An 11,807-nucleotide genomic window follows, 5' to 3' on the forward strand; every position below is an offset into this window, starting at 1 on the left:
TGAAAAAAAGGTAGAGATCAAGAGATTGAGTAAATGGGTGAGTGAGTATGTATAATATATATATATATATATATATATATATATATATATATATATATATATATATATATATATATATATATATATACACATATGTCTATACATATATATATAGATATGTATATGTATATATTTTTATGTGTATATATGTATAAATGTATGTATGTGTATTTGTGTGTGTGTGTGTGTGTGTGTGTGTGTGTGTGTGTGTGTGTGTGTGTGTGTGTGTGTGTGTGTGTGTGTGTGTGTGTGTGTGTGTGTGTGTGTGTGTGTGTGTGTGTGTGTGTGTGTGTGTGTGTGTGTGTGTGTGTGTGTGTGTGTGTGTGTGTGTGTGTGTGTGTGTGTGTGTGTGTGTGTGTGTGTGTGTGTGTGTGTGTGTGTGTGTGTGTGTGTATAATACATATATGTAACATGTAAGACATATTGGCTTATTGAAGTCAGGAGCATGTACTAAACACTATGGCATTGTTTTATCTTATCACCAACTAAGTCAATACAGAATCAAATATTAGGCCTTCATCACCTATTTCACTTATTCCTTGAATTTTTAGGGAAACAGCTTTTATTTCTAATACTAATATTATCCTTATCAACATTATCATCATTATTATCATCAATATCTTTGTTATTATCAAAACAATGATGTACAGCAATAAAGATAAAAATTAGACGTAGTAACTGACTCCAGTGACTACGCCCTTGTGAAGCCATCTGAGTGTAAAAAGCAATAATAAAACAAATCCATTGTGGACATTGCATGTATCATGCACTCCCAGCATCAGCTGATTAATATGTACCATACATTAATATACATTTATAGGTATACAAAATTATATCTAAACCAAAGAGATTCCAATAAAAATGTGAGTCTTAAATAATATAATATAATCAAAGCAAATAAAAAGTCTAACAGATAAGATGTAAGATTACATTGAAGCATATATAAAATAATTATTGAAAACACAAAAATGATGCTATATAAACACAAACACAAACACAAACAGATACAGATACACAAATACCGCGCACACAACAAGTGGACATGGACATGGACATGCGCGCGCGCGCACACACACACACACACACACACACACACACACACACACACACACACACACATATATAAAGCTTAATGTAAGAAAGCATCATAAATCCCATTTTAATTTCCTCTTAAACATCAATATGATCAGAAGTTTGCTTTTGTCTTTAATGAAAAAGTCTCCCTAAGTTTCAGAGAAATATACTTTCCTCCTCATTGCAATAGGCTGCCAGAGCCTTACTAGTTAAGCTACCTAGCAACATAGCATAAAATCTATAAAAATGTAATAAAAAAAAGGCTTAAGTGAAACGAAAAACACCAAGTTTAAAAGATAAAGTATATAGAATGATAGCTGCTACTAATAACATAAAAAAATTCTATAACTATATAATTAATTTTCACCCTTTCTTTCTTCTTAACATTACATAATATCAAAGCTTTGAGACACACAACAATGTTGTTCCCTAGAAATATGATCATGAAATGGGAATCTCATCAAACCTTTTCATGACTGTCTACAATCTCAGATGAAATCATCTAAAGTACTCCTTTACCGTGGCACATAATTGATACACGAGAACTGTATCTGGAAGCAACATCTATAAAAATATTTATAGAGAATATTGCAAACACATAGACAACATTTTGGTTACACAATAAACTAAAAAACACTGATTATTACTCTAATGTTTGACCCATTGAGTTGTATCACTGTGACCATGTAATAATGGGAGATGGTATTTGGCATTTACACAAAAAATATTCACAGATATTGCACAAGTCCTTCTTTTGAATGTAGCTATTTTCATATACCTTTTGAACAAGTACTGTACACTCTTAGGATCAAATTATCATTTAATAAATACCAGCAAGTGCAATCTTTAACTGCTTTATCATCCTAATGAAAAAAAGAAACTTCCTGAATAACTTGGAGTTGATAATAAAGTGTACATATATTTTGGCACAATTTCACCTGTACAGTTATCACTGCATTGGGTAATTTAATACTCCAACATAGTAAAGTTTGTGAAGCATGTACATGAAAAAATTACATTTAGACAACATGAGTGGGGTTTTGGAAGCTTGAAAATGTAGTGATTCTTGTTTGGCAAATGAGCCAATCAGGTACCAGTTATGTCTTTTGTGATACACAAAACTGCACTTTCCTATATCCCGTTTCTTTTACTTATCATTTTCCAATGTTTGATTTCTATCATTTTACATGAGTATAACAATTCAATAATAAAACAACAACAACAAAAACCTTCAATGGCAATCTACTACATGCTTAAATACTAATGATGTGCAGTTTATCATTGGATTTTCTATAAACTATTTTCCCACAAGTATCTCATTAGCTATGTAAAACATGATTTTTAACTAAATAAAATTGGTTTGTTGTTCTCTCTTCCTTTTATCTCTTCTAATGACTTTATTCTCTACTATTTATCTATTTATTCACTTTATCTATTTAGTCTGTATCTTCCTCATTGTAATAGCAATAAAACACAAACACAGTAATGTGTGAAAATATGACATGAAACAATGCCTGTGAAGCCATCACAAAATCTGGGAAACTTACATGCTTCTCATATCATTAAAGTATTAATACCTGAAGATGAGTCTAGCTTTACTTGAATCATAACAGATTTAGTGATCTCACTGTGGTTGTGTTTCATCTATCAACATCCTGAGAATTGATACAAATACAGTTCTATGTTGGCACAGTGAATGAAAAACTATTGTTTAAGAACCCCAAGTCACTTTTTGTGCTGAGAAAATTATTTTTTGACAAAAATAGGTTTTCATTATCAAAACATAACTCCAAAGTTATAAAATCCTACCTTCATTCCAAGTCCGATGCAAGGACCCGAATATGAAATTACCCAAAAAGTTATTTCTCGTCTCATTCTCACTTTTTAACAGTTACTTCATTAATTCTGATATATCAAACTCTTTTATATATTGCCAATGACCAGATTGATGAAATGAGAAGTAGTATGACACCCCTTCTCCTCTGCCCCTTCAGTAGTGTGCTGGCACATAGAATGAATTTGCTATATATATTGTATTGTGTATACATGTGCTTCCTATGGGATGGATAGGGGGTGGGCAATTCATCATTTGGGTGTAATTTGACAGATATAACAAAAAATAATGAATAACTCCTCATCATCCCTATAGGGATCATCTATGTAAATACTGAAGTAGCATATATAATAAAATGTACAGCCCTATAATTTTACTACCTCAGTATGTATGGAGTGTTTGCACACCCTATGGGGTGGATGAGGTGTTCCCCAGGTTTAGTCATCAGATGTATCATAAAGTTACCAAAAGTGATAACCCTGTCCCCATCGCTACCCATCCCTTAAGGTAGCATGCACCCATGTAAAGTATATGCTATGATATAAGTGTATTGGATTATAATACTCATAACACTATGGGTCAGATGGGGGTTTCATTTATCAATTTGATAGGAAAACATTATTACAAGAACTGCTGATTTTGCAGCAGCCACAACTGTCAGCACATACAGCATGGGATATGCCCCCAGTGTCCTTGTTGTGTTGCTTAGTTCTTGTCTTACAAAATCATCTATACTCTTGATAGCAACACATGAGTCTAAGATGGACAGAAAGGTTGCTAAAAAAATATCTAAGAGGAGAAAGATGCCATTGATAATTGATTATGCACCAGGAGAGCATAGACTTGAATTTGATGAAACAAAAATATGAAACATTTTTATCTCAATTTCACATTCATCATATATTAAAAAATGAATGCAGTTCATACCAATGAAGTTAACGGAAAAATTAGTTCATGTTTACACAAGTAGAACTTGAAAAGTGACAAAATCCTCTCTGAATATCTAAACCTTCTACTCTACTCCTTTTTTCTTTTTGACTGGGGATTTGTTGACTTCAGATAATATTCTACAATAATAGGCTCACATTCCAGCAGTTTTACATTTAAAAAAATCTATTTCCTTTTTTTTCATGAATAAATTACTGAATTTTTACCTAATAAAATATATCAATTTGCTTTTTCCCACCCTCATTTTCAAGTAGATGATTCATTTCTGGTATCAACCTTAGTTACTCAAATCAACTTTGAAAATCAAAATCAAAATCCTACCTTGATCTTCATAAAACACCACATGAGTAGCCCTGACTTGGGGTCCTTAGAGAGAAGTGAGACAGTTTTGAAAGTTTCTCTGATACAATCACCAGTTTAGTTCAGTTCATGGCAAAGTTGTTATAATGTATAGTACTGATGTATTTTTGTTTTTGTTTTATTCACCCTCCCTTTTTTCTTCCTTTATAGATATTGAAACCTGACAGTTTAGCTCATATGAAATAAATACCTGGCAGGAGTGAACTACTATGAAAATCTCAAGCTGTATGAATTCCTTACTTTGTACATCACTGGAAGCACTTTTAAGTATGGTTTTATTTTGGCAAATGCTATAAAATGCAGATCTTTAATTACAATGTCTATTCATTATTCAATCCTTGTTTTTTATGCTCATTCCCATATATTGTACAAGTTGAATGTTATACCTTTTACTGCTAAATATGATTATTCAATCCTTGTTTTATGCTACTCTCAACTCTGTTATAGTAGCTTTACTAATAAATATGCTTATTGTAATTTCCTCATTGACCTGGAATGCTACACAAGTACCAAACAACCAAGATAAAAAATAATTATATAGGAAATAAGTTCCTAAAATAATGAAAGACAAATTGTACATTCATATTCAAATAAAGCCCCAGCAAAATAAATAATAGAATTTACATATAATTTCAGGCATATGTAAAGTATTGACATCCATGAAAGGAAAAAAACATTTACAGGATATAAAGAAATATGAACTTCAAAGACAGTGCAATCCCTTATTAATATTCCCATCATTTCATGGTCATCTATAAATGAACTTTTTTTTGGCCTCAAGATAACAACACTGCAAAGAATACTCAACCTCCTTTTTAGAGTTAGATAGACTACTCCTTAAAATACAAATCAAATTAAGATTTCAAAGTGAATTAAGATTTGAAAAATGTTTTCAAACATTCTCTCCACCCCATAAAACGTTAAAGCTTATCATTTGTTGCCTCGGGTTTGGGATCCTGAGAACTGTGAAGGTGCTGCTGAAGAAGCTGTAGCATGGGCAACATTTTGGTTCTGTATAACAGAAAGGTGGGCTGTGGTGTTACCATTGATATCCCCGTTGTTATTGTTGTTAAGCAGTGGCGACAGAAGAGACAGGGAGGAGCCATCTGATGAGCTCCCTAGTGTAAGGTCATCTCGGGAAGAGTAAGGTGGTGGTGGAGCTCCCACAACCTGTGAAATAAAGCATCATTTTACAGTCTTGAAAAATGAAATATATACTTCTGAGCACATGAGAATTTTCAATAAATGCAGAATTTTGGTTATTATATTCTAAATTGTAATTGGAATAAAATTTTACAGACCTGGTGATACGCAGGTGGGGGACCTGTATGAGCTGATGGCAACTGTGAGTATTGGGGAGGCTGAGCATTGGTAGGGGGGCACAAGACGACTCCTCCAGTGTAGGGTCTCTGCTGATGAGTGCACTGTCTCTGTTCGCGAAGGATCTCTGGAGATAGAAGGTCTGAGCGCAAACCAGGAATTCGTCTTGAATACAATGTATCTGCTGACCGTAACTGATACTGATCTGTGGTTGATGGTGGATTGAGAGATGTCCCAAAGCCAAATGGACGGAGAGTGGCTGATCGTAATCTATTCAGGTGGTAATGAGCACGGGAGGTGGAACCATTGGAACGCCACAGATGGTACCGTACCCCAACTATGATACCAACTGTTACCAAATTTGCTACTGCCACAATGCAACCTGTAAGATGGGTTTGTACATTATCAAAAAAGAAAAAAATAAAGATATGATAGAGCATAGTGTACATTCATCTTTTATAGCTACTTTAGTTTATCCTTCTAAATAGTAGAAAATGGGATATATAATCTTGATTACTGCATGGTGATTTCTGTTTCTGATGAAAAAAAAAAAAATTATTGAAAAACATTGCTGTTACTTGCATTCACCTCTTTCTTTTCGTTTAGGAAGAAAAAAAAAATTAATTTTTAGCACTAAGTATCCAAGTTGAAATAGGATTATAGTTATCTGAAAGATGGTTCTATAAGCACATAACAATAGTTTCTTTTCAAGAGAAAGAAACCATGATGAAGTTGAAAATATTCAGCACAAAGCTAAAAAAATATTAACCCATTATGAGAGTAGAATCTGGCTGTGGGTTCCTTTGCTGATGCAATCTTGGTGGCGCTTTCAGGTAGTAAAGATCTTGGTCACGTATAGCTGTATAATTGAGGGGGCATATCATTAGACACAATAAGATTTTTATTTCATATTGGATTTACACAACTGTTAAATAAGCTGAGCATCACATCATATCAAATTATATGTATTGGTATTTTGGAGAAGTAAAATAATTTTATCACAATGAAATATAAGCACTGTACATTGACATATTATGAAAAAAGAAAGGAAGAAAAATAAGAAGTAGAAACAACAATAATGATGATGATGATACTAATGAAAAAAGGAAACTTGGGCAAAGACAAGGTCAAAAACTAAATAATCAAGTCCAGAGAATTTTGAGTAAAATGTTCTGGATAAAGAGACAAATCCTTTGTAACACTTTAGTCCATCTACTCTTTAACTAAAACAAAATATTGTGGAATTTAGTGTCAAAACTGTTGGAGAATCATTAACAATATGACACTTCACACTCACCAGGATGTAAAAGCTGCTTGCAACATTCAATACTTGGTCTTATGGTGCAATTTGGGGGATGCATGTCTTTCTCCCTACAGCAGAGACTTGGAGGGATGCATCGGCCCTCCTCACATATCAGCTTCCCTGCACATACATCAGTCCCTGAAATATCAAGACACTCATTTTAACTGTCAGTGCTCAAGGGAAACAATCTGAAATGGAAAGTGTCAATTCTTCAAACTTGATGTTTATTTGATCATCTGCTTTACCAGAAACATAAAAATCAATATCTACTATGAAAGTGCATCCTCTAATCATGTATACCTTTTAAGTTTCATTAATTTTGATTGATCTATCAGTAATGTTAAATTCAACATCATGTTTCTATATATATCTATTTCTACATTTATATTTATCAATCTATCTAGATACATTTATAGATATAAGTGGATATAAAGTTTGAGACATAGATATATAGATGTATATATGAAAAGCCTCTTGCATCCAAACAACTGGTTTGAATGGACAAAAATTACTGAGTGAACCAATGCTGAAGTTGCACAGCATATCATTACCTGGACAACAGCAACAAAGAGTCACCTGACTAACTCTAGTTCCCACCATCCTTCAAGTCAGATAGCTTGCTCTTTGCATTTTCCCCATGACTGTGATTTCCCATGCAGAGCGTTGGTAATGTGTGACTTTTCTTTTTCTTTTCTTTACTCCCTCTCAGTGTCATGGTCTATGGTGAGTGTTATTTTATTTTATTTTATTTTGTTTATCATACTCTTCTTGCTTATGATAGATAGTCATTATTCTATATCTTTTTGTGCTACCCACTCTTCCTTGGAGATGTGTCTTCCTTTCTCAAGCACTTTTCTGTTCCTCTTTGTTTATCTTTTTGCTCTCTCTTACTTCTCCCTGTCTTCTCCCTTTCAAGGGGGATTTGAAGTTTCATGGGAGGACAAAAAGGAAGAGGCAAACTAAAATGTGGTATTTGTTAGGCTCTCCAGCTCCTTTATCTATGGGTTTGTTTGTATCAGCAGCTGCTGCTCCCTGCTGTCACTCTCAGTTTGTGTGTTAGGAGGTTGGAGGATGAGGCCAGAAATGGGGGAATGTAGGTTCTAAAAATACATGGTTGGGAGAGGGGAAATGTTTTCAAATCAGTAACCACCTCCTCTTTCTCTTTCTTGTATTTCACTACTTTGAATATGAGTTCCTATGCTAGATAATGCAGTTTTAATGTTGCCTAGTGGCAATGATACATCATGCTTTACCCCTGCAAGTATAGCCATTTCCACAAGTGCCAATGCTTGAGCCTGCAGTTTGGACCTTGCCATTTGCCATGTGGTGCATGTAAAATGCCTTGCCACTTAAAAAAACACCCTCTTTCATGAGGAAAGAGTTAAGGCTGGGTACTGACAAGTGCAATCTTTAAATACCATAACCACAGGTGTGATGTAAAGCATCCCAGGGAGAAACTGGGGCCAGGTGTGTTACATTGCATCAAAGCTGCCAGAGCCACTAGTATGTGGCTCTGTGACCAATGACTGGCTGGTGGATGACCAGCAGATGTTACTTACCTGGGTCATTGGTGATCTTATCTGTGTTCTCCCATTGTCACTTCCAAGGGGATGAGCCACTTGGCAGCACCATGCTAAGAACTCAGCTGATCTGCAGGATACCTGGTGCCTTTTCAGCCTTTGCTAAGTGAAAGTGCCTCATTTCCCGTCTACTGAAGATATGGAAGGACAGAAAGGTTGGCCTAGTGTGTATTTCATTACATTGATGCATATGTAATTTTTTTCCCATGGGACAGAACCATAACCAGGATGGGGTTGGCCTGATATTGTCTTTCTTTTCCTTGGGCATAGTCATTTCTGGTTTGACTAACATGTCTACTCTGCATTCTCCCTTTGCAGTGATCACTCACTATGCTCCACAGCCTCCAAAGGTAGGAGTACCCACTGGATGCTCCATCAATATATAATGTATTGAATATTGGTGTTTCCTTCATTCCCTCCCTTTTTTTCAATTGCTTTATCAGACATATGAGGAGAAAAGATGGAACACTTTATTTCTCAGTCTGTAGAGGTCTGGTGCAGGTAGCTTCCTTCCATCACTTCCCCCTGCAGCTCTTGTTTTTCAATTTTGGGATCTAACATCCTGTACCATACTTGCATGTGCAAGAGGGAGAGAGGAGGTGGGGACTAGGGGGAATTTGTGAGTGGATTCACTATTTCTACTATCTTGGTGATGACACACTTACATCTGGCTGCATCCATTTGACTCAGACAAATTTTGATCCATTTATGCTAGCTGGTTGGAAATATCTGGCTTTTGCATCAGGTCTCTACAACCAATTTTCGATCCATAAAACCCCTCATAAGTAACAACTTAAAAAAATGTCAATGTAAAAAGCAAAATAATAATTTGATAAACTAACCGCATTGGTCTGCTTGCCGTTCATCAGAGGCATCTGTGCAGTCAGGATGACCATCACACTTATAGCGTGATGAAATACACTCTCCATTTAGACAGCGAAAAGAGTCATGGGAACAGTATCCTACTCTCCCTCCTGCAAAGGAAATTATTTATATTATACTTCAGCAATCAATATTCCAATCATTACTACTATTATAATGAACAATGAATTCATACTCCTATTCTATTAAAATTATCATTACTAGAAAATAAAAAATGACAAAAAATACTACCATAAAGCAATACCTATACACAATGGTATCATAAATTCAAAATCTCAACTCCAAGCTCTGGATGACAAAAGGAATGGTCTGGGAAAAGTTTAAGTTCTGAACTCCATTCATATTGATCTTGAACCCTTATCCATACTCCCTAGCCTTATATTTTCCCACAAAGCAAATAAACTGTACCCCCCAACACATCAATGAAGCATGTTAAGGAGCTGCACTTCTAATTGGATGAATTGATACAAACAAAATAAATGTTATCAATTTACAAAGTCTTTAGTAAAACAAAAAAAACAACAACTCTGAAACTGTAAAAGTATAACTAAGAAGAAAATGGTAACTTAGTGAAACAGGGTAACTAAACAGGATTTCATAATTACTTACGTGGTAACACCACAACATTTACTGATGTCCTCACTGGTGGATCATGTTCACTGACAAGAGTACATTTGTAATTTCCACGGTCTGTTTCATGTAGATCTTTAACACTTAATATCAATCTTCCTGATATATCATTAATATTCACACGTACATTTCTGGTGAGAGAGAGAGTAAATGTAAGTACTTCATTTATCATATCCAATGTTAATCCTACACATAATTTATGTCAAGTTAATATCATAACAGACCTATGATTAAGCTCATGCAGAGTTAAATATACAAAAGTACACTGGAGAAAACTCAAAGAAAATTAAAATATAGAGCAAACTTACTTATCTAGAGGAACCTGCCAGCTGAGAGAGAACCTATCCTGTTCTTCTTTGCTTTTCTTCACAGAGCAGCTCAGGATGAGATCTTCACCAACATCCTTCCTTATTTCCGGTACATTTGGCTCAATCCTAACTTCCAGTCCTGAGGAGCTACCTACAAAAAAAATAAAACATTAAATGTATATGGCACATTTGAATAGGTATATAATAACTGACAGTTCATCAAAACTGTTTGTAAAAAAAACAATATTTCTTCCTAAGTACCACCTTCCCTGATTTCAATATCAGTCATATTGCAGAAAAAAAAAAAAAATCAAATTCATCTGTTAGGTTATACATTGTATATTATTTCTTACACCAAATGTCATGCTGTTTCTTCATCTGTTGTATATCAAGCATATGTGGTCAGTTTTTGGGTTTGGGGAATTAACCCATAAACCAAACCCAAAGTCAACTCCTGATTCAGTTTCAAACATTTCTCACCATCAATTGACATTCTGCTTTTCCCGCAATAAAATAAAGAGCATGACTTATGCTTAAGTAAACATTTCTAATGAATATATGACTTACATCTCTCCCCCACTTCTGCTATTTGTCATTGTAAAAACATTGTAAATAAAGTTCATAAACTATATTTCTGTACAAAACAAAAAAGTTTGAGAACAACCTCCATTATCTTTACAGTCAATGTCTGTCCTTTGCAACCCTAAATTTTTATAATACAAATTATTCTTTCATGGACAATACATATATTGACTGTTTTATTTAGCTGTAATTAGAACAAATCTGATTCTTATTTTCGCTGCATACACATAACTTCTGAGTTAGCTGCTATCCGTCCTCATACTGAACAGGCTTGGGGAACCAGTGGGAAATCAGGTTTTTAGTGGGGGGAGCTACAAATTACAGAACACGTGGTATAATTCTGTAAAAAGATGTAGTTATTTTACAATTTAGTAACCTGCCTGGTGTACTGTATGGACAGTAATCACCGTTGCCATAACACACACTGATCTTTTAAAGGGAATTTTGAATCTGCTAATTTTGTCTACAAATTCCTAACCTAAGGAGGGGCTTTACCCTCCTGGACCCCCTTACCCCGTTTCAAATAATTTTGTGCTACTTACACTGAGTTAATGGAATTTTTATTTCAGTGAACATACATAGAGCATGGGCTGGTTCCCTACTTAACAAATAAACATTTTAAATACGTTGTCAGGTTGCTTCCTGTGTCGCCAATGTAAATCCTATTGTGTAACCAATACCAAACACACACACGTCTTCTTGATAAACCAAACAGTAGGAAACTGGCTCACAGTGTGAAGCCTATAGATTCAAGAACAATGAAAAACATGAAACCGCTGTGATTGGCCAGTTGATCTTGGGGTCATCCACACTGGTGGTTGGCTACATCCGAAATGAACATCTGAACATTGTTCTTTCCAATAGATGGACCTATCCCAAACTAATTTGTTTAGTTTTATATTCCCATATGAAATAACTTTTATAATTTTCAAATTGTGCAAGAAATA

General features: G+C 34.7%; 1 protein-coding gene across 1 annotated transcript in view; it reads right to left on the reverse strand.

Annotated features, from left to right (window-relative positions):
• Positions 1-1,721: 1,721 nt before the first annotated feature.
• LOC122261596 (uncharacterized) overlaps positions 1,722-11,807 on the reverse strand; it is a 10,701-nt gene continuing 615 nt past the window's right edge. The window contains exons 2-8 of the mRNA XM_043029312.2: positions 10,279-10,429; positions 9,950-10,101; positions 9,301-9,432; positions 6,873-7,016; positions 6,345-6,434; positions 5,557-5,957; positions 1,722-5,425 (exon numbers count right to left, since the gene is read on the reverse strand). Coding sequence (XP_042885246.1) covers positions 5,186-5,425; positions 5,557-5,957; positions 6,345-6,434; positions 6,873-7,016; positions 9,301-9,432; positions 9,950-10,101; positions 10,279-10,429 — 1,310 coding nt within the window. The 3' untranslated portion in view covers positions 1,722-5,185. The remainder of the gene's footprint in view (positions 5,426-5,556; positions 5,958-6,344; positions 6,435-6,872; positions 7,017-9,300; positions 9,433-9,949; positions 10,102-10,278; positions 10,430-11,807) is intronic.

Source organism: Penaeus japonicus, unplaced genomic scaffold, assembly GCF_977035675.1.
Source record: "Penaeus japonicus unplaced genomic scaffold, GWHDUDI00000001_assembly GWHDUDI00000002, whole genome shotgun sequence".
Lineage (NCBI taxonomy): Eukaryota > Metazoa > Arthropoda > Malacostraca > Decapoda > Penaeidae > Penaeus > Penaeus japonicus.